This window comes from Notechis scutatus, chromosome Z (genome assembly GCF_049901735.1).
Source record: "Notechis scutatus isolate UNSWTSFEM ecotype Mainland chromosome Z, rNotScu1.2, whole genome shotgun sequence".
NCBI classification, from domain to species: Eukaryota; Metazoa; Chordata; class Lepidosauria; order Squamata; family Elapidae; genus Notechis; species Notechis scutatus.
Window position 1 is genome coordinate 132,219,364 of NC_142025.1, and position 27,125 is coordinate 132,246,488.

Here is a 27,125-nt window from a genome sequence, read left to right on the forward strand (position 1 = left end):
CACACACACACACACCCGCTCCCCCAGCCTCCTCCCGGCTGCAACTCAAGCTCGAAGTGGGAGTCGGAGTCCTCCCGGCGTATAAGACGACCCCCCCACTTGGAGGCATGTTTTTCAGGGCAAAAAAGTCGTCTTATACGCCGGCAAATACGGTACCTCAAATTATGATTATATATAATTCTCCAGATTACATGTTTATCATGGTGTGTTTGCCTCAATGTTCTTCACAAATATTTATGCTCCCCAACCTTATGCACCTCTCATGTTCTCCTCCTCCATAAAGAGCTGTTGAATTTATTCCAGGATTTCAATACATGTAAGTCACCAGATGCCCTTTTATTCCTCACTAGCCACGAGAAGGGGCACCCACTTATTCTGTTCTTCCACAATGCTTTGTATTCCATCCCATCCCTTCCAGATCTTTGGAAACGAGAGACAAAAACAAGAAAATAAACCCTACATTCAGAAGACCGGGGGGGGGAGACAAACTAGTCACAGCATCTGTGTATACTGCACAGGAGAAGACAAGGGAACAGATGTAAAAGAAAATTGACATATTTCTCTTTAAGGTTAAAAAATCAAATTTGTGAGTTAAAAATCTATGTAAGCAAAGAGAGGGATACCCCATACTGAACAAGGCATACCCTGGTAGTCTTCGTGTAGCGACTGCCTCAGACAATGACCATTCACAGTTATGATAGTGATGCAAAAATAACTTTGCAACTGAACCTCGCATTTATAACCTTCGCAGGTCTGTAAAGCAAAGGAAAGCTGAAGTAAGACCATACACACAATTGCGATTCATTTAACAGCCACTTCAATTAATGACCAGGTTGTCCCTCCCAACTGTGGTCACTAAATGAGGATTACCTGTACAATTAAGCACACATCTATTAAATCTCACAGTACTGCTCTGAAAATATATATTAGCTTCATTCCCGAAGGCAAAATACGTAAACACTTCATCACATTTAAAAAAATTTAATTGGAAAGAAGTTAGGTCTTATGTTGTGCACCTCATCATTATTTTACAATTAAAGAGAGGTAAAGTGAGGCAAGGCAAATCCAAATCTACCGTTGCCTTTTTAAAAGACAACCCCAAGGAAACCAGGATCCCCCCTTTTCTAGGATTGAATAAATCAGGTTATTGATATAAAAATTCTCCCAGAATCGGAATCAGAGCATTTTCTTCTCAGCGCCGAGCCATTCCATCCGCCACTCCTCAGGGCCCAGGAGGTTCCGATCGGTTACCCATCCGGCAGCTGTCAGTCCTTGGAAGCACAGGAGAACCCAAGGTGAACAGAAAGGATTGAGTGTATCTATAAACATTGCACTCTAACCTTGGCTTCTACTTTTCTGGTCAAGGTACAAGGGATATAGAAATTCAAAACTACAGTAGTCCTAACTTACCCACTGCAATAGGACCAACAACTCTGTGGCTAAGCAATTAGACTGTAAATTGAAAAATTATGTGTGCATTCTAGGTACAATGGGAGTTTATAGTTTCTGGCTGTGGTCATTAAGTGAATCACCACAGGCTGGTTAAGTACAATGTCACACTGTGACTTGTGGTTTGCCAGCTTCTCCTATGACTTTGTCAGAAGCCAGCAGCGCAGGTTGCAAATGACATTTGCATGAACCCAGGACGCAATGATGCCTGCAACTTCAAGGACCCATCATAAGTCTCCTTGTTCAGCACCGTCATCACTTTAAGCAGTCATTAAACAAAGAGTGAGTAAGTGAGGACTGTTTGCATCTGGTATAATGAAAAGAAAAAACTGGACAAAGCTGTGACTGACACTCAGAAGCACTTCCAGAGTGCTGGGAAAAGCTTCAAATAAGGATGATGTCACATCTTCAAAGGACCCTAGAATCTCTTGATGTTCTTTAGGGCTGCATTAATCAGTGTTTCTCAACCTTGACCACTTGAAATCTTGTGGACTTTAACTCCCAGAATTCCGTGATGGCTGGGGAAGTAGGGAGGTTGAAGTCCACACAACTTCAAGTGGCCACGGCTGAGAAAAACTGATCTAAATCTTCCCCTTTTAGTCAACAGGAGAGGGTAGGGTTGGCAGTGTGACCTCAGAGGTTATGTAAGATACTTTTTGTGGCTCCTGGAGGCTATTCTGATCACCTGCTAAAAGCTGATGGCATCGTTTCCGGCTATTTTGAGGTGGAAGGCACATTAGAGCCCTGGTGGCGAACCTATGGCATGCGTGCCACAGGTGGCACACAGAGCCCTCTCTGTGGGCATGCGCGCCGTCACCCCAGCTCGGCTCCACTGCGCATGTGTGTGCACCTCCCACCCGGTCAGCTGATCTTTGGGTCTGTCGTGCATGCGCAGGGGTAGGGCACATGCATGGGAGCATGCACAAATGTGGAGGGGCACATGCACCAGGGGTATGCACATGTTGCATTTGAGTACGTGCGCACACACATGCTTTGGGCACTCAGTGCTGAAAAGGTTCGCCATCACTGCATTAAAGCTACAAAACAGGCATTATCACAATTAAAGAGCAAATGCCCTCCCCCCCAAAAATTCCCACCAATCATGGTTCCATCCACATGAATATGACCCTATCCTCTTGAGACCCTCAGCCCCCTTCCCTCCCCTATGTGTGGTCACTGGCCATCAATACAATGCCAAGCGCAATTGAATTGTACAACTTAACATCCAAAAAGGTTTTAAAGGTGTAGATAAGCTTCACGGACAGAATCTTTTGAAAAGTCAGATTTGAGTTTTCTTGCTGCTGAATCCAGGATTTAAGCTAAAACTTAATTTCTAAACCTTCACCACACACCTGCCAGGAATTTTGGAAATATCCTGTCTAAGAACTGATGCATTTCGGAATGTATCCTGGGATCCTCTTTACTGGATTCTGAAAAGCAGAAAAAGGAAGACAGGACATGAGGAAGAGCCGGCATAGCAGATTTATACCAGGCACAAAGGAGAGAAAGAGCGGGGAGAACCCTCTGTAAATGAAAGAGAAGCAAAGTTATTCTCCTTGAGTCCCCGGAAGTAGAAATGCAAAGGAAATTAATCCACATATAAGGTACACGTTGGGTTGCCAAACGCTGAAGGAAAGAGAATGAGAACATAAGCAGATTTATTAGGCTAGTCCTCAACTTATGGCCACAATTTAGCCCAACATTTGTATTGCTAAGTGAGACAGTCGTTAAGTGAGTTTTGCCTCATTTTACGACCTTTCTTGCTACAGTTGTTAAGCAAATCACCATAGTTGTTAAATGAATTTGGCTTCCCCGTTGACTTTGCTTGTCAGAAGGTCTCAAAAAATGATCCCATGATCCCAGGACGCTGCCATCATCATAAATATGAGTCAGTAGCCAAGCATCCAAATTTTGATTATGTGACCATGGGCATGTTGCAATGGTTGTGTGAAAAACAGTCATACGTCACTTTTTTCAGTGCCATTGTAAGTTCAAACCTAAATGGATGGCTGTAAGTCGAGGACTATCTGTTCCAATCATCCACCTTACCAAGTATTGCCTATGATGACCAACCTCCCTTTTCTACCTGCCCCAAAGCTTCTGGGGTAGCCTGATGTAGACGGCCACCTCCATCTCCAAATCTCTTCAGTTCTTCCATAGACCTTGAAAAGGTTGTGTTGGTTGCAGGGAATATAATTGACCTGAGGAAAGTGGTGCAAACATCCTGGTTTCATTTGCCTCTTCTCAACTGATTAGATCTGAGGAAGGCAGGTGAAACATCTCACTGGCAGAAGACTGTAGGGAAATATGAGGATAACCTACAGTGGGCCATACTGTGCATCTACCATTAGATACAGGTGGTGGTTGTTGAACGGCCATTCAAAGTTACAGCAGACCTCCCCCCCAAAAAGTTTCAGGCTCCATTACGGTTGTTTGTTGAGGACTACCTGTAATGCACTAGACTAAATCCCCCAAAAGCCACCGATGAGCCAATCCCAAAGTAATGGCCACTCTAGCACCCCTGCAATCACTCACCTTTACAACCAACCACAGGGACACTGCAGAACCTCTTGCCTGTCTTCCCCCATTCCCCCCATCCCTGCATGCCTTCTCCTCCGTCACTAAGCAGGACTTAGGCCTGATTCCCTCCTCATCAGGCCAAACACGCTTCATCTCCTCACTTATCTTTTGAAGAGCTCTGGTGCTTTCTGCAATGCTGGAACAGATGGCTTCGTCGTGTGCCTTGTGGCGTGATTCAGGAAGTGGCCACCATGTTCCCAACAGCCACAGGAAATTCTAATAGCTGGGAACATGAAATCATACCACATGGCCGAGCAATAAAGCGACATGTTCTGATTCTCTAACACAGTTAACTATATGATCTAGCCTACTAAACTGTTGTTTTTCTGTGTCATATAATGTATGTGGGTATGTGCATAATTTAGTATTCATTTATTATCATATTTATGTAATGTATATTAGCGGTGGTGACCCTTTGAGAGCTGTATGTAACAAAATTTCATTTTAATGTACGCTGATTAGTGTACATTAAATAAAATTATTCTATTCTATTATTCTATTACACAGCACTGCAGAAAACTCCGGGCTCCATTATAGTCGTATGTCGAGGACTACATGTAATGTGCTGGAATAAAAGGGCTACCCACCCTAATAGACAATCAGACCACAAAGTCCTTCTCAATTCCTTCTAATGAGACATGCCAGAAAAGGAACCTGCCATGTGAATTTCCAGTCTCACCAAGTTATGACGAGTCCTCTAGATTGCTCCCCCTCCCTCCCTCCCTCCCCCCATCACAATTTGTTTCTTCCTCCACATTCACTTCCCAGGTCATCACCTTTACATAACAGATGTTGCAGATTCAGGAGGGACCTTCTTTCCAAGGTACAGGTTTCCATATCTTGATACAGCAAGACCTCTAGAAGAAGGCCGTGGGTGTAAGCCTTAATCACATCCACACTGACCGCTTGCCGATGGAGCAGGATAGAGATCAACCCTACAGCAAAGAACAGGAGTCAATATGCAGACAGGCATAGGAAGAATCTGGATGGGCTCCCTCTTTTGAATACTTTAAACCCAGATCAATATTAGTATTCCTTTTGAATACTTTAAACCCAGATCAATATTAGTATTCCTTTTGAATACTTTAAACCCAGATCAATATTAGTATTCCTTTTGAATACTTTAAACCCAGATCAATATTAGTATTCCTTTTGAATACTTTAAACCCAGATCAATATTATTCTGGATCAAAGTCCATCTGAATTGGACAGTTCATGGACAACTCATCTTAGATAATGGTCAAAACATTGTTGAATTCTGAAAGATACCCTATATTCTTCACTATGTAGGTAGTCCTTGACTTACGACCACAATTAAGCCCAATATTCCAATTGTCAAACAAGATGGTTGTTAAGTGTGTTCTGCCCCATTTTACAACCTTTCTTGCCGTGCTTGTTAAGTGAGTCACTGCAGATGTTAAAAAAAATAACATGGCCATTATGTGAATCTGGCTTCCTCATTGCTTGCCATAAGGTCGCAAAAAGTGATTATACCACCCCAGGACACTGCAACCATCATAAATAAGAGTCAGTTGCACATGCATCTAAACTTTGATCATATGATCATGGAGATGCTGCAAACATTGTAAATGTGAAAATCATTCCTAAGTCTAAACAAACTGCTGTAAGTCGAGGACTATCTGTAGTTTACATTCCAAAATAAACTGTGATGCCAATAATTCCAAAGATCACAATATAATCATAATTCATCCATATGTCAATAGAAATGATATAAAATCAGCAAATAAAGTTAGGAAAGCATACAAAGAGCATATGATCTCTCTTCGTTTGTGTTGGAACTTCAATTCCCAAATAGTATGGTTGACAGTGGTGGATTAAGGCTCACTAGTGCCCTAAGCTCTGACCAATCTTGGTGCCCTCCCCGCTTTGTACATACTCTACAAATGAAGCCATATTCTCAACTTTATGGTGCCCACTTTGGGCCTGGTGCCCTAAGCACGTGCTTAGTCTGCTTAATGGTTAATACACCCCTGGTGGCTGAGGAATTTCTGTAGATACAGGTAGTCCTCGACTTACAACCATTGGTTCAGTGATCTTTCAAAGTTACATCACTGAAAAATTTGACTTATGACCAATTTTCATACTTACAGCATTGCAGCAACCCCAGTCACATGATCAAAATTTGCCTGGCAACTGGTTCATATCTATGACAGTTGCAGCATCCCGGAGCCATGTGATCCCATTTTGTGACCTTCTGACAAGCAAAGGTAACGGGGAAGCCAGATTCACTTAACAACTGTGTTACTAACTTAACAACTGCAGTGATTCACTTAACAACTGAGGCAAGAAAGATGGTAAAATGGGGCAAAACTCACTTAACTGTCTTGTTTAACAACAAAATATTTGGGCTCAATTGTGATCGTAAGTAAGTTGAGGACTACCTGTACAGGCAGTCCTCCATTTATGACCACAATGGAGCCCAGAATTTATGTTGCTAAGTGAGAAATTTGTTAAGTGAGTTTAGCTCCATTTTGGGACTTTTCTTGCCACATTTGTTAAGTGAATCACTAGAATTGCTAAGTTAGTAACATGGCTGTTAAGTGAATCTGGTTTCCTCACTGACTTTGCTTTTCAGAAAGTCGTGAAATGGGATCACACGACCCCAGGATGCTGCAACCGTCATAACTGTGAGTAGTTGTCAAGCATCTGAATGTAAATCATGTGACCACGGGGACGCTGCAATGGTCACAAGTGTGAAAAATGGCCATAATTAACTTTTTTCAGTGCCGCTGCAACTCCAAAGGTCGCTAAATGAACTATTGCAAGTGGAGGACTACCTGTATTACTACAACCGGTATCTCACCTTCTTCTGGAAAGCCAAGGTTGTCAGGAAATTGCGCATATATATATATTTACATCTTTATTTGCAGCAAACTAGATAGTCAGGCAAACAGGAACATCCTGAGGTAAATCACAGAGCCCATGGGAAGAAAAAGGCGGGAAAAATGGGAACCTCCCCCTCCACACCCATGGCGACCAATCGTAGTGCAGACTGCCTCCAGCAGGAGCCAATCGCCTGCTACCAACCAGCCATAACTGTGTGTTTTCTGGCTCACTGCTCCAGCTACTAAATTTAAATATTGTAACAAAGGTGAACTCAAAGGTTTTCACTCAACCATTCCATGAGGTTGCTCGGACTAAGAAATTTCGAACGATTTAAGTCCCAGAGTTAACTGTAACAGCATTGCCAAAAAGGCATTAAGAGTTGTTAACCTAATTTTGCGAAGCTTCTTCTCCGGTAACATTGAATTGTTAACTAGGGCATACAAAACCTTTGCCAGACCAATTCTCGAATACAGCTCGTTCACCTGGAACCCGTACTGTATATCGGACATTAACACAATTGAGCGAGTCCAGATGTATTTCACAAGAAGAGTACTCCACTCCTCTGTTTGCAATAGAATACCTTATGCTACCAGGCTCGAAATTTTGGACCTGGACAACCTAGAACTACCCCGCCTACAATCTGACCTAAGCTTAGTACACAAAACTGTCTACTACGACATCCTACCTGTCAACGACTACTTCAGCTTCAACCGCAATAATACACAGGCAAACAACAGATACAAACTCAAAGTAAACCTCCCCAAACTCGATTGCAGAAAATACGACTTCAGCAACAGAGTGGTCAATGCCTGGAACTCACTACCTGACTCTGTTGTTACATCCTCAAACCCCCAAAACTTTAACCTTAAACTGTCTACTGTGGACCTCACTCCATTCCTAAGAGGACTGTAAGGGGGCATGCATAAGAGCACCAGCGTACCTACCATCCCTGTCCTATTGTCCCCATTTATCCATTTATTCGTACTTGTTTATGATATATAGATATTTATACCTATTTATACTTATATGTTTATATGTTATATTCATACTTATACTTGTTTTCTCATACATGCTTGACAAACAAACAAATATAAAATAAAATAAAAAATAAAATAATAAAATAAAATAATAAAATAAAATAAAATAAAATAAAATAAAATAAAATAAAATAAAAAAATAAAATAATAAAATAAAATAATAAAATAAAATAAAATAAAATAAAATAAAATAAAATAAAATAAAATAAAATAAAATAAAATAAAATAAAATAATAAAATAAAATAAAATAAATAAAATAAATAATAAAATAAAATAAAATAATAAAATAAAATAATGATTGGCCGAAAGTCGAGCAAACTTCCCAAGGGGGTCTATCATCTCAGATCTCCCTTATCCCAGCTCAGGATTCTCTGCCACCCGACCCCCGTCCTCCGTGCCAAACAGTCATTCGATAAGAATTTGTGGTCAGTTAACTTCACAACTTCCTACACTATGATCACATACCCACCTGCCGGTCGGTTGAAGAAAATTAAGTAATTTGAAGCATTGCCTTCAAGAGCTTTCTGGAAGTCAGCAACACTGTTGGGGATGTGGGGGGTGGGGGGAAAATAGGAATAACAAAAGTTAAAGAAGGATGTTTTGAAGTTGGGAAGAGACCCTCTTGTTGAGTCTCCCAAAGAATGTTTTTAGCACTGAGAAAAAAAAGTTTGCATTTTCAGGGCCAGTTAAGAGTACATAGGTTTCTTAGCATTTTTAAATTCCCGCAAAATATGCTCCGTTTGCTGTATTTGTTCACAGCTCAAATCAGTGATAAAATTCAACTTTAAAAGGCTAAGCCATGCATTCAGCTTCCTTGGAATAAGGGAGGAAACTCACCTGGAGGTCACTGTATGAAGAGGAGCCCCAAGAGTTATCTTGAGCTGCTGACGAAATCCTATGTTGAAAAATTTGTATCAGTCACAACCCTTGATTCAAATAATGACTGACCAAACATTTGGTGGAAGTCTTGCCTAAGTGGTAGAGCATGAACTCCATCACTACCAAAATAGCTACTCACAAGTGCACAGAAAACCTTTTACAAAATTTTCATGGTTTCCATCAAAAAGTAGAACTTTTAAAACCTTGGATTTATCAACCATGGCTGCAGAACGTTTGATGACCACTAGATGGTAGCAGGGTGGCACAAAACCCTTACATTTTATTTATTAATTAAATTTATTTGCTGCCCATTCCTATTGAAATGGATCTGAATGGCAGCTTTGCTGCCGTCTAGTGATTCCTACAGCTCAGAACTGCTGGTCCTACCCTGTATTCCAGGAATTAATAAATTCCCATCTGAATTGTTAGATTGGCCTATTGGCAAATGAGAACTTGAACAAAGCTATTCTTTCTTACTAAAATCAGATTGAGGTAAACCTCCCTTCCTCAGAATACTTTGTGCACTCCTAGGAGAAGAACTGGAAAACAACACACCCAGATATCTATAACCAATGGTGGGATTAAAAACATTTACTACCGGTTCTGTGGGCATGGCTTGGTGGGCATGGCCATGTGACTGGGTGGGCATGGCTTTTTTTTTTTTTGCAGCCCCCACCTGTTTTGGGACCTTCCTAGCCTCAGAAGAGCCTGGGGGGAATGTTTTTGCTTCCGTAAGGCTCCTCGGGCTCAGGAAGAAAAGGAACAGAGCATGGGAGGGGCACGTAACACCCTCCAAGCTCCGTTTTGGGAGCTTCCTAGCCTCAGAGAAGCCTCTGGGGGTGTTTTTGCTCCCCTAAGGCTCCTCTGGGGCTCAGGAAGAAAAGGAACAGAGTATGGGAGGCGCGGAGCACCCCTCCAAGCTCCGTTTTGGGAGCTTCCTAGCCTCAGAGAAGCCTCTGGGGGTTGTTTTTGCTCCCCTAAGGCTCCTCTGGGGCTCAGGAAGAAAAGGAACAGAGCATGGGAGGGGCACGTAACACCCCTCCAAGCTCCGTTTTGGGAGCTTCCTAGCCTCAGAGAAGCCTCTGGGGGGTGTTTTTGCTCCCCTAAGGCTCCTCTGGGGCTCAGGAAGAAAAGGAACAGAGCATGGGAGGGGCACGAAGCACCCCTCCAAGCTCCATTTTGGGAGCTTCCTAGCCTCAGAGAAGCCTCTGGGGGGGAGTGTTCTTGCTCCACTAAGGCTCCTCTGGGGCTCTGGAAGGCAAAAAATGGAGGCACAGCTGATCTTATCTACAGCTGATTGTCGGGAGGGGGAAAAAAGAAATACCTTAGGCGAATGTCAGGCAGGTGGGTGGGGTGAGCGAGCATCAGGCGGGAGGGTGACCGGGTGGGGGGTGTGGCCAGCCAGAACTTACTACCAGTTCGGCGACCCACACCAAATTCTTGCTACCGGTTTGCCCGATGCGGTGCGAACTGGCTGAATACCACCACTGTCTATAACCATTTTTTTAAAAGCAGTCCCTCACTAATGGCCACTGTACATTGGGCATGGTACCAAAGGATGCCTGGGATCATGAGACTTCATATACCTAGCAGAAGGGGCTCCTGAGGATTGATGACAGCAGGACCAGGAACTTCTCCCCACTTCAAGTAATGCTGCAAGACCAGATGGAGCCGGGCACGGTTAACCGTCTCCATGCAAACTGCCCGCACTGCTTGATAGTTGGCGTAGAGATGGAGGATGGTGAAGAGAGCATAGAGGGCATAGGTGAGGCTGAAGGAACGAGAAGGAGAATTGAGAAGAAGATTTCTTGTTCCTAATTTTATTTTTCCCAATACTCCATATATATATGGAAGGAGGGAGGGAGGGAGGGAGAGAGAGAGAGAGAGAGAGTGCAAAAACAGCATTTAACTCACAGGAGATTGTCCACTACAAGAGGGATCAGGAAAAGACTGAAGAGTAGGCCAGCTAAGTTCACTAGGGTCTCCTAAACAATGGGAGAAAGATGGGAGAAGATTAGAAGAAAGTTGGTTTAGACTAGAGGTCCTTTATGATCTCCACTTGGCCAAGCCTTGGGCCGGGTGTTGCTTCTTTGATCCCTCATCTCACCTGACTTCCATCTTTGGCTGATACATCGGCCATGTTGTCCCGGCGGGCCTGGTGCATGGTGAGAGCTGCACGGGTGGCCCCACCAGCTACACCCACAATGCACTGACATCCAGAGAAGATAAAAGAGAACAGAGCAGAAGATAAATGTGGTTGAAACCGTCACTGTCTCCACAACCATCCCACCAGGTTTGGTCTCTCCATTGTAGAGACCTCAGTCTGTTGCTTTCACTCCACTTTAACAGGTAGTTTAACTCCACTTTAACAGGTAGTCCTCGACTTACAATAGTTAATTAGGTGACTAAGTTACAACAGCACTGAAAAAGGTGACTTGTGTTTTTCACACTTATAATCACTGCAGCATTCCCTTGCTCATGTCAGAGTATATTCATGAACTGGAATAGAGCTTAGTAACAAGGTCAGCCAATGAGAGCTGAATTGAGGGCTGAAACTTAGAGAGAATCTGGGTATGGTTTATCTCTGTTCTATACTCAGCTCTAAAGTGAAAGAGAAACTAACTTGCTTGCTCGCTTGCCTGCTGAACTAAAGTGAAGCTCTGTTTCTGAGCTCCTGAGTTGCTGTTCTGCTCTGAACCTGTAACATGTCTGCTTCTGTCTGAGTTTGCTCCATTTTGGAGAAATCTACAACTGGTATTGTAAAGTTTACTTCATATGTTTATAAAGAAGTTAAACGCAGCCTCAGTCATCTGTGTTTACTTTTCTGGTGCTGAATTCATGCTGCAATACTCTAAACAGGTCAAGTGATGAAAATTTGGATGCTTGGCAGCTGGTTCGTATTTATGTGGGGTACAGTGTCCTTGGGCCATGTGACAAGTAAAGTCAATGGGAAAACCAGATTCACTTAACATCCTTGCTATTAACTTAACAATGCGATGATTCACTTAACAACTATGACAAGAAAAATCATAAAATGAGGCAAAACTTACTTATCAGATGTATCACTTAGCAACATAAATTTTGGGCTCAATTGTGATCTTAAGTCGAGGACTACCTGAATGGCCATCTCCCCTTCTTGCACTCTTGCTTTTTTACCTTGAAAAAGCCACTAGCGCAGACAATGAGCGTGAAGCATCCTGGGAAAGCTGGCGCCACGATCTCCATGAAGATGGCCACGTCATTGAGCACATCAGCAAAGAGTCTAAATGGTATTGAAAAAGTCACCCCATTAAGGTTAGAAATCAATCAGCCCAACCCAAGCGTACCTTTTGGGTACAATGCCCGGCTGTGGTTATGCATGAGCATGTACCTAAGACTGGGCATGAGATCTATTAATTGGAAGTCAAAACTGAAGGAAGGGCCTTATAACTCTTTACCTCCATTGTTTAGCATCACAATCCAGTTTGCTCCTGGGGAAAAAAAGAGAGAAAACAAGCAAGGAAGTAACAAGGTTTAAAGATCAAGTTCAGGTGTGGACTAGCATCATAGATTCACATCCACACTTATAATTCCCTGGATTGATTTACCCCCATCACTAGGTCTCAGCCCACCTCCCAGGACAGAATGGGACAATCCAGCATGACCAACTCACTGAAGGCGACTCACCATGGGACAATTTAACAGTTCAATCTAATTTTTTTTTTTTTTTAAAAGTATTTTAATTTTTGCCATCCACATTTCATTTTGCCCCTCCTTTTGCATTATTTACCAATTCTATTCCACCATTTCTTTGATATTTTGTCCTGCAGAGAGTTGTCCTGCAGTAAGTAAGCCATAGCAAGTTGTCCTGTGATGAGATGGCCAGTGTGGTGAAAGTATCACTAAGGGAGGATGCATGATTTATAGATGCCACTTTGAGTTCTTGGGGAGGGGAGTAGGCAACAAATGAAATATGAATTGCCCCATCCAAGGTGATGAGAGAATATAACAGATAACATAATCAGAGTTGGAAGAGACCTTGTAGGTCATCAAGTCCACCCCCCCCCATCCAAGCGGGAGACCCTACATCATTTCTGACAAATGGCAGTCCAATCTCTTCTTGAAGGTCTCAAGTGATGGCGCTCCCACAACTTCCGAGGGCAAGCTGTTCCATTGGTTGATTGTTTTCACTGTCAGAAAGTTTCTCTTTATTTCCAGGTTAAATCTCTCCTTGTTCAGTTTCCATCCATTATTCCTTGTCTGGCCTACAGGCGCTTTAGAAAATAGCTTGACTCCTTCCTCTCCTCAAATATTGGAAGACTGCTCTCATGCCTTCCCTGGTTCTTCTCTTTACTAGACTAGCCAAGCCCAGTTCCTGTAACCGTTCTTCGTATGTTTTAGTCTCCAGTCCCCTAATCATCTTGGTTACTCTCCTCTGCTCTCTTTCTAGTGTCTCAACAACCTTTTTATAATGTGATGAACAAAACTGGATGCAGTACTCTAGGTGTGGTCTTATTAAGGCTTCATAGAGAGGTATTAGTACCTCATTTGATCTTGATTGTATCCCTCTGTTAATACAATTTAGGATTGCATTAGCGGTTTTGGCTGCTGCTGCACATTGCTGGCTCATATTTAGCTGGTTGTCCACTAAGACTTTAAGATCCCTCTCACAGTTACTGCTATTGAACCTGGTTTCACACAGTCTATATGTGCACTTTTGGTTTTTCTGGCCTAAGTGTAGGACTTTACTTTTCTCTACATTGATTTCATTTTGTTAGATACGGCCCAATGTTCTAGTCTGTCAAGATCCATCTGGATCTTGAGCCTATCTTCTTGAGTGTTAGAAGGACTCACCCCTTGCTCCAAGCGAAAGCGATTCGGCCCAGCATTCCTGTTCCATCTGTCATAGAACAGACAAGAATGGTTTGAATGGCAACACGGGGAAAAATATAAAAGTAACACAAAGAGAGATTTCTGAGAAAGTAGGAGACCATGGCTAGTAGATCTAGAGGAGGGGAAAGCAGAAGGGGCTTAACCACATGATGACCTGAGACCAACATGGCTTCAGGGACTCCAGGCCCACCTAAACATAGATTCTATGCAAGCAGCTTAATTGTTTATATACCACAGCTTTATGCTTGCTCAACCTTAAGGAACAATTATTTGAAGGAATTGAGATCTAATCAGCCATCATGCCCAGCACATTTATTAATAGACACTGATACAACAAATTTTGCATGCAAGAGACCAAATTTTCACAGTATTTTATGTGGTTTGCATATAGTTTCATAGATGTTAGTCTTTTTATTGTTTTTAAATTGTTTTATTGTTTTAAGGTGCTGTGACCCATCCAGGGTCACATCTATGAGAATATAGTAGTAGAAATTAATTTTATCAATAAAATAATCATCATGTAAATGGCATAACCCCAGAGTTGCTTCAAAAGTGAGATGGGTGCCAGATAAATTTAATAAATAAATCATTTGTGTGTCATTTGCCTAAAAGGCAAATTATGCAATAACTGATTTCTGGATTTAACATTTGTGAATGATTAACTAGTAACTATTTCAATTTCATTATGACTGCCTCATAATGACATCTAAAATTTTGGTTTAACAATGGCGCAAACCAGACATGGTTGTTTGTAAAGCAATGCTCAGGGCTTAGGTTAGGTTGGCTTGCTCAAAAGTAAACAAGAGTTAAAATAAACCATGATGAATGTTGGAGAACCCACCATACTAATTTTGTGTTGGGTTTAGAAATCAAGGAAGAATGATTTAAGGCCTTGCGAGCCTATTACACTAGGTGAGGATTAGGAGAGGCAAGGAGGTGAACTTCTCCAGGGGATCTGGTGGCACAAGAAATAGGACTTGTCAATGGAAATAGCAATAGAATACAAGTGAGGAAGCTGGTGATGGAGAAAGGCCTTCCACCACGAGTAGGAAAGACTCAGAGAAATTCAAGCGAGGCCCACCTTTCAGAATCCAAGTGATAGTGGCAGCTGCGACGGTGGAGGTCTCATCCCCGACCCCCACCCCTTTCAGCACTGCCTGGGTGGCCAGTGTCCCCGTGATGCTGCTTGCGAAGGCCTGCAGGTTGATGGGGGGGGGGGGGATGAAGAGGAAGAGAGAAAGGGCAGCAGTTGGAATAGGATAAGGAATCCCCTGGGCCCAGTTCCATATCCATAATAACAGAGTTGAAAGGGATCTTCTAGTCCAAGACCCCATCCCATTTCAGACAAATGGCTGCCCAATCTTTAAAAAAAAATTTAAATTGTCCAGAGCACCCACAGCTTCTGAAGGCAAGATGTCCCACTGATTCAATTGTTCTGTCAGGAAATTTCTCCTGAGTTCTAGGTTGCTTCTCTCTTTGATTAGTTTCCATCCATTGCTTCTTGTTATGTCTTCATCACCTGGGGTTCCTCTTAGCTCACAGACTCCAAAACCTACACACCCCAAAGATTCAGCCAAAATAAGCCCTCTGTTCAAAAATGTGTTCTTCTACAGATACCAAAACAGAGAAGCGGCCTTTCTGGGTGAGGAGAGAAGGAAGATTTGAGCTTCATGGATCCCATGGAAAGAGAGCAGCCCTGCCCCTCAGGAAGGAACCTTTCTCTCACCTGGATGGTGTCCCAGAACTGGTAGGGGAGGTAGTCCGCGCTCACACTTTCAGGATAACCTTGGGGCAGGAAGATGGACTGCAGGAAAGAGAAAGGGTGAACACCTTCTTCCTTTTGACCCACTCAATTTCTGCCCATGGATCCCCTTTCATTTTTGCCAATCTGCCTGCATTCTCTTCCCCAATGAAGCGTTGTAGTGATTAGTTTCTTCCACTTCACCAAAAGTATCTCTGGATGACCCAGCAAGGGTTCGCACAAATCCTACAGCCAACGCAAGTCCAAGAGGAAAGGGTGTCTCAGCTGATCAGCATTCATTTTTAAATAGGGTGGTCCCGTGGCCATATTCACCAAGATCTTAAAATAATTATTTGAATCACAGTTGTGTAACCTGAGAACCTGGGACTCCTGAAAGCCATAATTGCCACTCACAGACCTCTACAAAAAAGTTATGAAATTGTAAGATTCTTTGGGAACATAATGAGAAAATTATTAGAAGTATGGCCGGAGAGGATCAGATTTGATATATCTACTTTTTATTAAGTCAATCATCATTTGTGTATCCCTCGCTGTCAAGTAGCTCTCTAAACTTTAAAGACATGTGGACTTCAACTTCCTGAATTCACCCAGAACTTTCATTCTTCCAGCGTGGAAGTTGAAGTTCACGCATCTTAAAGTTGCCAAGGTTGGGAAACTCTGTTCTAAACCATTTTTAAAACCAGAACAGTTTACTTACCACGAAGATGTGATGGAGTGAACGAAAGTGCCAGGCCTCAGAGGCATCTTCCACAGAACTTAGCTTTCCGTTAGGGAGGGCCTGGTAACGCCGAGCCGATCGAGAGCCGTAACTTTCCATGCAAAGTGTCTGAATTTCCAAATCAGCCATGATTGTGCCTGAACTTTTAAAGATATGCAGCATTAATCAAACATCACTATAACTGAGAAAAAAAATGTGATCATTGTCTTACTAGAAGATCGTGCAAGATGAAAGTTTTGAAGATCCTCTCCAAAAAGGAGGTTATCACTCAAGCAATCTGGAAAGTTTGCACAAATATACATATACATATCTACATACCCACATATAAAGTGTGCATGTGTCTATGTATTTGTTTTCATTTAATTTTTAATATTGTTACAATACAGAGTCAGAGATGGGTGGCCACATAAATCAAATAAAAAAATACAAGTTAAAAGCTTCCTGTTTGTGGTCAATCCACCCCAAAGCCTTTAATTGGATAATTTTCTACCTATTTAATTATATAAATGGTATGTTCATGATTGCATCCTTTTTTTTTACAACAAAGAAGGAGAAGTGGAGTAGAACAGTGTATCTAAATCTCAGCAATCTTAAGATGTGTAGACTTCAACTCCCAGAATTCCCTAGCCTAGCTGGAGAATTCTGGGAGTTGAAGTCCACATATTTTAAAGTTGCTGAAGTTGAACAGCATGTGCTTATGTTGCTGCATCCTTCACTTTTGATCAAACTGTCAGAGAACTGCTAGAGGGCGGAGCTGGCGTCGCGACGATACAGCATGCAATCTTGGAGGTCTGAGATCGCTGCCGATATCTTTGCTCCTGGATGGTCCAAATGGATCTAAACCGTCCCGAAGAGATGGTGAAACTGAAGAGCGCATCCTGTCGATCCCAGGGATACCACAAAATCCCTGGTAGATCCAGGAGAAGCTCTTCTTGCCAGCGGCAAAGAGGCAGCCATTAAAGCTGCTGAAGTTGGGACAGCTCTGAAACGAAAGAGAACAGAGAGAGTGTGCCGGTTTGGTGAGAACTTTTTCTTTATTCTAAGATCTGAAAGGACACCCTAAGAAAAGAAAGAATCTGTAAAAGTTTTGACAGAAGTGATTAAGCGGCGATTTTAAACAGGAATGTCAAAGTAATGTTTTTTTCTCATTGCTGGATTTTCTATACATGATCTTATATTTTGAAACTGGACTGGTTTTTTCTTTTCCATCTATTTTTTCTCCTCTTTTTGATTTTGTAACATTTTAGGCTAGAGACTCCCTTTTAGTTATTTCTTTTTAAAAAAAAATTTTTTTATTAATTCTTATTATATTTTGCTTGGAAAAGGAGGGGGAAAATGAAAGCAAAGAAACTTTGTAACACTGCCAACTAGAGGCTTGGAAATATTCTATTTCTCTTGTGACCAGACAAAGCTGAGAAAGAAAGAACTGAGACTTTTTTTCAAGGACATTGCTATTTGATAAGATAGAGGGAAGAGCATGGGAGAGTATTATTGCAGGTGCTCTCCTGGGTTTCTATCAACAGCTGGAGTCTGGTGTTGAAGTTTATAGGAAAAGAAAAGGTGATAAGTTTCTGGAGAAGAGTGTTATAACAAGAGCCTTGGATAACTAAACAAAGTGCATCTTGATTTTTCCTAAGCTGTGCTACCCTTCCTCAACAGTTTACTTTTTGAAATAGCTATTTGGATTTTTAGTTCTTTGGAACTTGTCTTTTTTTTTTTTTTTTGCTTGTCTTTCGAAGTTAAATTTTTACGTTTGCTTTTTATTTTAAAAGAAAAGTTTTAGTATTACTGATTCCCTTCCTTTTCTTTTTAAGGGTGTAGCCTTTTTTTCTTTTTCTCTTTCTGTCTTTCTGGTACTTTTGTTTTTCCATCTACCTCCAATACTGTTTTTTTCTTTCTTTTTATCTTCCTGGCTTTTTTTTTTCTTTTTCTCTTATGCAGCCTTTTATATTTGAGACCTCTTAATTGGATTAAGGTGTTGAAGAACCTGAAGAATTTCTCCTTTTTTTAAGCTTTTTATTCCTCACTTTTCCGTCTTTTTTAGGATTTTACAACTTTTTCTCTTTTGTGTATGTTTATGGTTTTTCCTTCATTTTTGAATTTTCATTGTTATCTAACTAATCGATTGGATTAAGGTGTTCAAGAACTTGAAGAAATTCTTTTTTTATTATTATTACTATTTGGCTTCTTTTTCCCTACTATTTTTATTTGGAATCACAATTGGTTACTTCATAATTGGATTAAGGTCTAGAAGAACCTGAAGATTTTGAATTGTTTGAAATGAGTAGGATATTAACAGCTCCTGGTTCTTCAACTTCTACTTCCTCCTCTCCACCATCTGGAGGACAACGTTCAATACAGACAATGTTAAGGCAAGAGAAAGAACAAGAAAAAGAAAAAGAAAAAGTGACCCTGCAGATGATTATGCAAGGAATTCAAAACATTCAGACAAGATCAGAGAATATTGAAAAGAGAATAGAGAACATCGAACAAAGAACAGAGAACATTGAACAAAGAACAGGGAAAACCGATGAAAAAGTCGAGAACATCCAACAAATGATGATGAAGCATGATGAGAGACTACTAAAAATTGAAGAAGATAAACAAAGAGATAAGAAGATTGGAGACATTGATAACAGATTAACTGTGGTTGAACAAGATAAAAGTGGTATGCTGAGATGGGAGATGGACAGATCAGAATTTTATCTTAGATTCCAAAACATAGAGGAAGAAAAAGGACAAAATCTAGCTGAGATAATGATAGAAATATTGGCTGAAGCTTTGGAAATAACTGAAGAGAAGATGATGGATGGAATCGATGAGGTCTATCAAGTCTTCACAAGATATGCAATGAGAAATAGCCTACCAAGAGAAATTCACATCAAATTTACAAAGAAAGCCATTAAAATGCAAATATTGCAAGTGGCAAGAGAGAAAACATTGAAATATAAAGATAAGGAGATTGTGGTTTTGAAACAAGTACCCAGAAGAGTGAGAGAGATGAGAAGAGAATACCGATTCTTGACCAAATTGCTACTTAAAAAAGAGGTGAATTATAGATGGCTGATTCCAGAAGGTTTAATGTTCACATGGCAAGAACAGAGATACAGAATTGATTCAATTGAGAAAGCTGAATCATTCTATACAGAATTTTTCAGAGGGAAAGAGGAAGAGGCAGAAAAAGAAATTTCACTAATTGAATTCCAAGAGGACTGCCAAATGATGACTGAAAAAGAGGAAGGTGCAGTAGGTGGAAAGGAGGAAGCCAAAGGTCAACGTGAACCAAGATCCACGAGAGCTGCCAAACCTAATTATAAAATATAACCATGGAAGAGAAAAAATTGATTACAATTAATATAAATGGACTTAATTCAACCGTTAAAAGAAGGAAAACCTTCCATAAATTAGAGAAATTAAAATCTGATATAATCTGCCTACAAGAAGTGCATATTAAAAAGCAATATGAACAATTGTTGATACAGCCGAAACTAGGGAAAATATTTACCTCCTTGACACAATGCAAGAAAAGAGGAGTGGTTTTATATATTAAAGAGACCATTCCAGCGAAATTGATTTATACTGATGATGACGGAAGAATACTAATGGTGGAAATAATGGATAATAATACGAAAACTCTCCTGATTGCAATTTATGCCCCGAATGACAAACAAGAAGAATTTTATAAAAAATTACATATGAAAATAATTGAACAGGACTACGCTAATATAGTTATGATGGGAGATTTTAATGGAATTGTAGACAACAAACTGGACTATACAGCACAGAAAACAATAAAGCAAAACAGAAAGACTCTCCCTAAATCTTTTTTTAAAATGGTAGATGAAATAAACTTAAAAAATACATGGAGAGAAAGAAATGCTAAAACTAAACAATACACCTTCTACTCAAATAGACACTTATCATGGTCCAGAATAGATATGATATGGATGTCAACAGAATTGTTAACTAATATTCAAGAAATAAATATTGAAACAAGTACTTGGGCAGATCACAATCCAATGACAATTAAATGGAAAGGACAAAGAAGAAGATCTAGATGGACGTTAAATAATACTATTTTAAAGGAAAAAGACTTCACACAGTGGATGGAGAAAGAACTGGCTTTTTTCTTTAGAGAAAACAAAAAAGAAGATACATCAATCCAGAACGTATGGGATACAATGAAGGCATATGCCAGAGGCTTGATAATAGACTATACAAGGAAAAGAAATACTATGAAAAGATTAGCCTCTAAGGCAGGGGTGGGCAAACTTTTTGGCTCGGGGGCCTCATTGACTTTTAAAATTTGACAGACGGGCCGCCACCTGGTGTCGAAATGCCTGTCATTACAAGTCAAAATCAAATGAATGCAATCATTCAATCATTCACATCAAACCTTAATTCTGTACCAATCTTCGGCGGGCCGGATTAAAAAGACCAACGGGCCGGATGTGGCCCGCGGGCCGTAGTTTGCCCACCCCTGCTCTAAGGCATTAGAGGATGAGTATAAAGGACTTGAAAAAGAGCTACAGAAAATGCCACAGAAAAAGGACATTAAGTTAAAAATGGATATAACCAAACATAAAATGGGTCTAGTAGAAAAAGAAGAATTAGCACAGAAAATTAGAGGTGCTAAACAGAACTACTTTGAAGATGCAAATAAACCAGGTACCCTGTTTCTCCAAAAATATGGCCTCCCCCAATAGAAAGTCCCAGCATGTTTTATAGGAATGTAATGAAATTAAGCCCCTCCCCCCCAAATTAAGGCCTATATTAAAACATGCGAAATGGGGGGGGAATGGTGGGGGGGCTTGCCGTTAGGAAGTACTTTTGTTGCACACCCGGATATGGTGCTGCCTGCGTTGACCCCGATACGAAGTGCCCCACCAACGCCAAGGTCAACATCCAAGCCGTCGCCGCCCACCCAAAGATGCAGGGGGGGGTAATTAAGTCACCCCCGAAAAGACGGCCTAGCCATTTTTTCGGGGCTCAAAAAAAAATAAGACCCTGTCTTATTATATGAGAAACACGGTAGATGGTTAGCATATAAATTGAGAAAGGAGAAAGAATCAAGGAAAATATTGCAATTAATAGATGATCAAGGCCAAGTTTGCTATGGTAGTAAAGAGAAGAAGGAAATTATTTGAGACTATTATGGGAAACTATACACACAAGAGAATATTGATGAGGAAAGAGTCAAACAGTACCTACAGAATGCTAAGTTACCCCAGATACCTAAAGAGATTGAAACAGTGTTAGAAAGCAATATAACGATGATGGAGTTAACTGAAGCACTCAAGAAGCAAAATAATGGAAAGGCACCAGGCCCAGATGGACTTCCGGCAGAATTTTACAAAACATTACAAGAATCGTTGAATCTTCCATTGCTAGAAGTTATGAATGAAGTTATGTTAAAGAAGAGGATACCTAAATCATGGTCAGAAGCTTATATTACACTTGTTCCAAAAGAGGAGGCCAATCCATTACAAATTAAGAACTATAGACCTATTTCCCTACTAAACGCAGATTATAAAATTTTTGCTTCAATATTGGCAGAAAGACTTAAAAAAATACTTAAATAATTTTATCCATCCTGATCAAAATGGATTTCTGCCAAAGAGACAAATTAAAGACAATATGAGAGTAATCTTGGACACTTTGGAATACTACGAGGCACATCCTGAAAAACAAATGGCTTTGATGTTTCTAGATGCACAGAAGGCATTTGATAATGTGAATTGGCAATTCATGTTATTACTGCTGGAACAGATGGGCTTTGCTAGAAAATTTATCCAAGCAATAGAAGCTATGTATCATGCGCAAACGGCAAAGGTAATGATAGAGGGAGAACTGACAGACTCTATTGATATAAGAAAAGGAACAAGACAAGGGTGCCCACTATCACCTTTGTTGTTTGTGTTAACTTTGGAAGTGCTAAATAGAAATATTAGAGACAAAAAGAATATAAAAGGGATGAAAATTAAAAAGGAAGAATTTAAGTTGCAAGCATTTGCAGATGATCTGGTTTTTATCTTAGACGACCCACTAAAAACAGCATCAAAATTGATAGAAAAGATAGAGATGTATGGAAAGGTGGCTGGTTTGAAAATAAATAAAGATAAGACAAAGATCTTGACAAAGAATATGCTATCAAGGCAAAAGGAAGAACTGGCAGACCTATTGAAAATTCAGGTCATGAATAAGATCAAGTACTTGGGGATATACTTGACAGCAAGATGCAGTACACTAAAAGAGAATAATTATATCAAACTTAAACAGCAGAAAGCGCTAGATTTGGCGAAATAGGAAAATTTACAACTGTCATTAATAGGGAGAATATCAACAATCAAGATGAATATATTACCCAGAATTTTATATTTGTTTCAAACAATTCCAATTAGGCTTGGAAAAGATTATTTTGAAGATTTAAATAAAATTGTGTTGAAATATATATGGCAAGTTAAGAAAGCGAGAATAAAGTTAAAACTTTTGCCAGATGCTAGAATAAGAGGAGGATTTGGTTTGCCTAATTGGGAGTTGTATTACCAAGCTACAAATTTGATGTGGGTTAAGGAATGGATAACATTAAGAAATACTAGATTGTTAACATTAGAAGGACATGATCTGTTGTTGGGGTGGCATGTTTTTTTATGGTATAAAGCAGGGATCCCCAACCTTTTCGACGCCGCGGCCCGGTTCCGGCATTAGCTGGGCGCCGCGACCGGTACCAGGTCAACTGGGCGCCGCCATCTTTATGAGCGAAAGGCGCTTCCGGTGGCGTCACCGGAGCGCTGTTTTTCAAAAGATGGCGGCGCCAGCGCTCGGTGAGCTTTTCGGTAGAAATGGCTTTCTACCGGAAAAGCTCACGAAGCGCTCCCGCCATCTTTTATGACGAGCGCCCGGTGAGCTTTCTACCGGAAAAGCTCACGGAAGCGCTTTTACCAAAAAAGATGGATGGCGCCCAGCAACCAGCGGCCCGGTAAGGCTTGTTCCGCGGCCCAGTACCGGTCCGCGGACCGGCGGTTGGGGACCCCTGGTATAAAGGAACTAAAACACAGGGGTACTTTAGATATACGGGAGTCTCTGCGGTTAAACTGGGAGAAGATTAAAAGACAATGTTATTTGAAAATTCCAGTCTGGCTATCGACTATTGAAGCATTTTCTTATCCTATAATATACAAAAAGGAACAAACAGTTAGATATGGTGAAATATTGAATAAAAAGGGTGAACTTAAATCTATACAAAAATTAGAGGAACAAGGTATAAAGATGAATTGGTTTTCATATGCACAAATACATTCAAGGTATGATAAAGATTCTAAAACAGAAGGTTTCTATGATAAACTGACTGATTTAGATAAGATTTTGACAGGTATTGATGAAAAGGTGATTTAAAAATTGTATGGATATTTATTAGAAATTAAACTAGAAGAAGAACAAGTTAAAGAAACAATGATTGCTTGGGGGAAGAATTTTGGATATGGGATTGATCTAGAGAAATGGCAAAAATTGTGGTCTCAAAATTATAAAATGACAATGTCAGCAGCATATAAAGAAAATTTGTATAAGATGTTTTACAGGTGGCATTTCCCCCCGACAAGAATAGCAAGAATGTTCAAGAATAAATCAGATAAATGTTGGAAATGTCATCAGACACCTGGCTCATATTACCATATGTGGTGGACTTGTGCGGATGCTAAAAAATACTGGACTAAAATCCACACGTGGTTGGAAAAAATGACAAAAAAACATATAGATTTGAAACCAGAGATATTTTTATTGGGAATTTCACCTGAAATATATAGTAAAGACTTGAAATACCTGATTGTAAATGTATTAACAGCGGCTAGGATTGTATTTGCTAAAAACTGGAAAAATGAGAAAATACCATCACAGGAGGAAATCATTAAGAAAATATTGGAATGTGCTGAAATGAGCAGATTGACATTTGAAATTAGAGAACAAGATGATAAACAATTTTATAAAATTTGGGATCTATTCTATCAATGGTTAGACAATAAAGTATAGTAACAAAATATGTAGACTTTTAGAAAATACTAAATATATAAAGATGTATTCTTTCCTTATTATATCTACAAAATGATTTTAGGATAGATTTGGGATGATAATATGAATTGTCACAAAACAAATTAAGTAAAATATGATTATTTCATAAAGCATGAATGAATAAAAGTATAGTCAAATGATTGATTAATAATGATACCAATGTATTTAATATTGGATTGAAAATACGAGATCATATACGAGGGCTATCCACAAAATAGATTACGTTTTCATCTGTAGCAAGAAGGGGCGGAGCTAGCGCGGCCATCTTTGGTCTGTGCGTCCGCCGCTCAGTCTGCATCTAGTTGTGCTAGTGGGAGGTTCGTATCATTGCTCGTTATTTCACAGCAAACGTTTGAAATGTGTGCTGCAATTGAAAATCCCTCGAGTTGTGAGGTGCGATCAGTGATAAGGTTTTTGTTGGCAAAAAACCATAAACCGATTGAAATTTTTCGGCAACTGTGTGAAGTGTATGGGGACAACATCATCACTGAAGGTGGAGTCGCCAATGGTGCATTAAGTTTAAAAATGGCCGAACTACGGCACTCGAGAAGTCTGAATGCTTTCAAGTGGAAGATTTTTCCTCATCAGCCCTACAGCCCAGATCTTGCACCAGCGACTACCACTTGTTTCCGAGGATGAAGACTTGGCTTGGAACACAGCGCTTTGACGCCTGAGATTTGAGCCAGTCAGTCACGCACGCCCGCAGTTCTGCGTCGTCGTCAAAGCGCTGTGTTCCAAGCCAGGTCTTCATCCTCGGAAACAACTGGTAGTCGCTTGGTGCAAGATCGGGCTGTAGGGCGGATGAGGAAAATCTCCCACTTGAAAGCATTCAGGACTTGAGTGCTGTGGTTTGGCCATTTTTAAACTTAATACACCATTGGTGCACTCCACCTTCAGTGTATGATGTTGTCCCCGTACACTTCACAGTTGCCTAAAAATTTCAATCGGTTTATGGTTTTTGCCAACAAAACCTTATCACTGATCGCACCTCACAACTCGAGGATTTTCAATTGCAGCACACATTTCAAACGTTTGCTGTGAAATAACGGGCAACGATACGAACCTCCCACTAGCACGACTAGATGCAGACTGAGCAGCGGACGCACAGGCCAAAGATGGCCGCACTAGCTCCTTCTTGCTACAGACGAAAACATAATCTATTTTGTGGATAGCCCTCGTACAATGTAATTGTAATTGAAGACTACAAAATGGAAGCACAAAACAATGTGTAAACCAACCGGCACACTGTATGTACATATATGGAAGATGTCCTGATGTTTTTATGTTTTGTTTGTTTATGTTTGTTTTAAAAACCAATTTTTTAAAAAAACTGTCAGAGAACTGCTAGAGGCTAGATGTTGTATTTTAGCCACCCCTTAAAAGTTCACACTTAAGTGGATTGACAGTGCACAAACAATAAAACAATTACAATATCTAACACAAAGAGGTGTTTTTAACATCTGGTTTTTGAACAAACACATCCTCTGCTCAACAAGCATGCTTTTGTGAAAACTCAGGCTTTAACCACCCACCCAAACCCCAATGTGGTGGGAAGATGCCCCATATTTCAAACATACCGATTCTGTAAACTGCTTAGAGAAAGTTGTAAAGCACTATAAAGCGGTATATAAGTCTTAAGTGCTACTGCTATCTTGAGAACTCCATTTAAATAAAAACATATTAATGACACGTCTCTAAAGATTTCGTCCAGCCGTTCTAAATCTATTTACCTAAGCACGAGACCCACTAACTTCAATAAAACTGTCTTGGAAGAAAAAACGTAAAGAAATGCACAGTAAAATGCATTCAGATATATTGCTTGCAACAGCTTCCTCCACCCCCAAAGACCGTGAAAGCTTTAAATGTCGATTTTCCAAATAATCGTGAAAGACAAGAAGAAAAGACCTTTGAAGAAGTGATGAAAACAGTCCGCGTCTTTCCTGCCTGGATTTGATTTGGGAACCCAGAAGAAGTGAAAATATAGCCTCGCAACCCGCTTCCCTTCCCCTAAACAGACATTTAGCCACGTCTTTAATGCAGAAATGTAGCCGTAGCCGTAGCCGTAGCGTCTCCGGGTGGCCGAGACTGTAGGCGCTGCTTTTGTCCAGCTGGGGAACCAGAGAAAACGGCCAAATTGCAAACCCGGCTTCATTTAAGTGTTGCGCCTTCTTCTTTTAGAGATCTCTGGGAAATGTAGTCGTCTGACGATCCGTTTAGTAAGAGTTCAGTTCAGTTGAAAAACTTCAGTTACGACTTCACATCTCTCTATAATTTTCTTCCCCCATAGCAACAGATACGTCTGATGGATCAAGATTGAGAGTTAAAGTGTATGCATTAAACTTCCTAATAAATGCTTACAGCAAAACAAAGCTCTGCCACTTCACATTTAAAATATTTGATAGTGCTTTTAAGGGTGTCAGAAGTTCACAGAAAAAAATAAGCCTAATATTTTAAAAAATCTAACATCAATTAAGTGAACCCAGATCTAATGTGTAACAAATTGAAGTCCTACAAAAATGAGCCTGAAACCATATCCTCATTAGAAAAAGTTGTTGATCCTGCTATTCAGGCACCTTTTCCTAGTGTTTTTTTTTTACCAGCTCCAAAATACACTGCTCAAAAAAATAAAGGGAACACTTAAACAACACAATGTAACTCCAAGTCAATCACACTTCTGTGAAATCAAACTGTCCACTTAGGTAGCAACACTGATTGACAATCAATTTCACATGCTGTTGTGCAAATGGAATAGACAAGAGGTGGAAAGCATAGGCAGTTAGCAAGACATCCCCAGTAAAGGAGTGGTTCTGCAGGTGGTGACCACAGACCACTTCTCAGTTCCTATGCTTTCTGGCTGATGGTTTGGTCACTTTTGAATGCTGGCGCTGCTTTCACTCTAGTGGTAGCATGAGA

General features: G+C 40.5%; 1 protein-coding gene across 2 annotated transcripts; it reads right to left on the minus strand.

The window, feature by feature from the left end:
- Window positions 1-965: 965 nt before the first annotated feature.
- RUSF1 (RUS family member 1) lies at window positions 966-26,267 on the minus strand. Of its 2 annotated transcripts, none has more exons than XM_087946439.1 (15): window positions 26,118-26,267; window positions 16,125-16,282; window positions 15,392-15,469; window positions 14,747-14,861; window positions 13,627-13,672; window positions 12,231-12,263; window positions 11,950-12,055; window positions 10,901-11,002; window positions 10,708-10,778; window positions 10,380-10,564; window positions 8,752-8,809; window positions 8,384-8,454; window positions 4,806-4,964; window positions 2,802-2,879; window positions 966-1,271 (listed from the first exon to the last, which is right to left on the minus strand). In XM_087946439.1, the coding sequence occupies exons 2-15, from the start codon at window positions 16,272-16,274 to the stop codon at window positions 1,177-1,179; spliced, it is 1,347 nt and encodes a 448-aa protein (XP_087802565.1). In that variant the 5' UTR covers window positions 16,275-16,282; window positions 26,118-26,267; the 3' UTR covers window positions 966-1,176. The 2 variants fall into 2 exon arrangements, with proteins under 2 accessions (XP_087802565.1, XP_087802564.1); XM_087946438.1 differs by having other exon boundaries at window positions 16,125-16,287.
- Window positions 26,268-27,125: the final 858 nt, after the last annotated feature.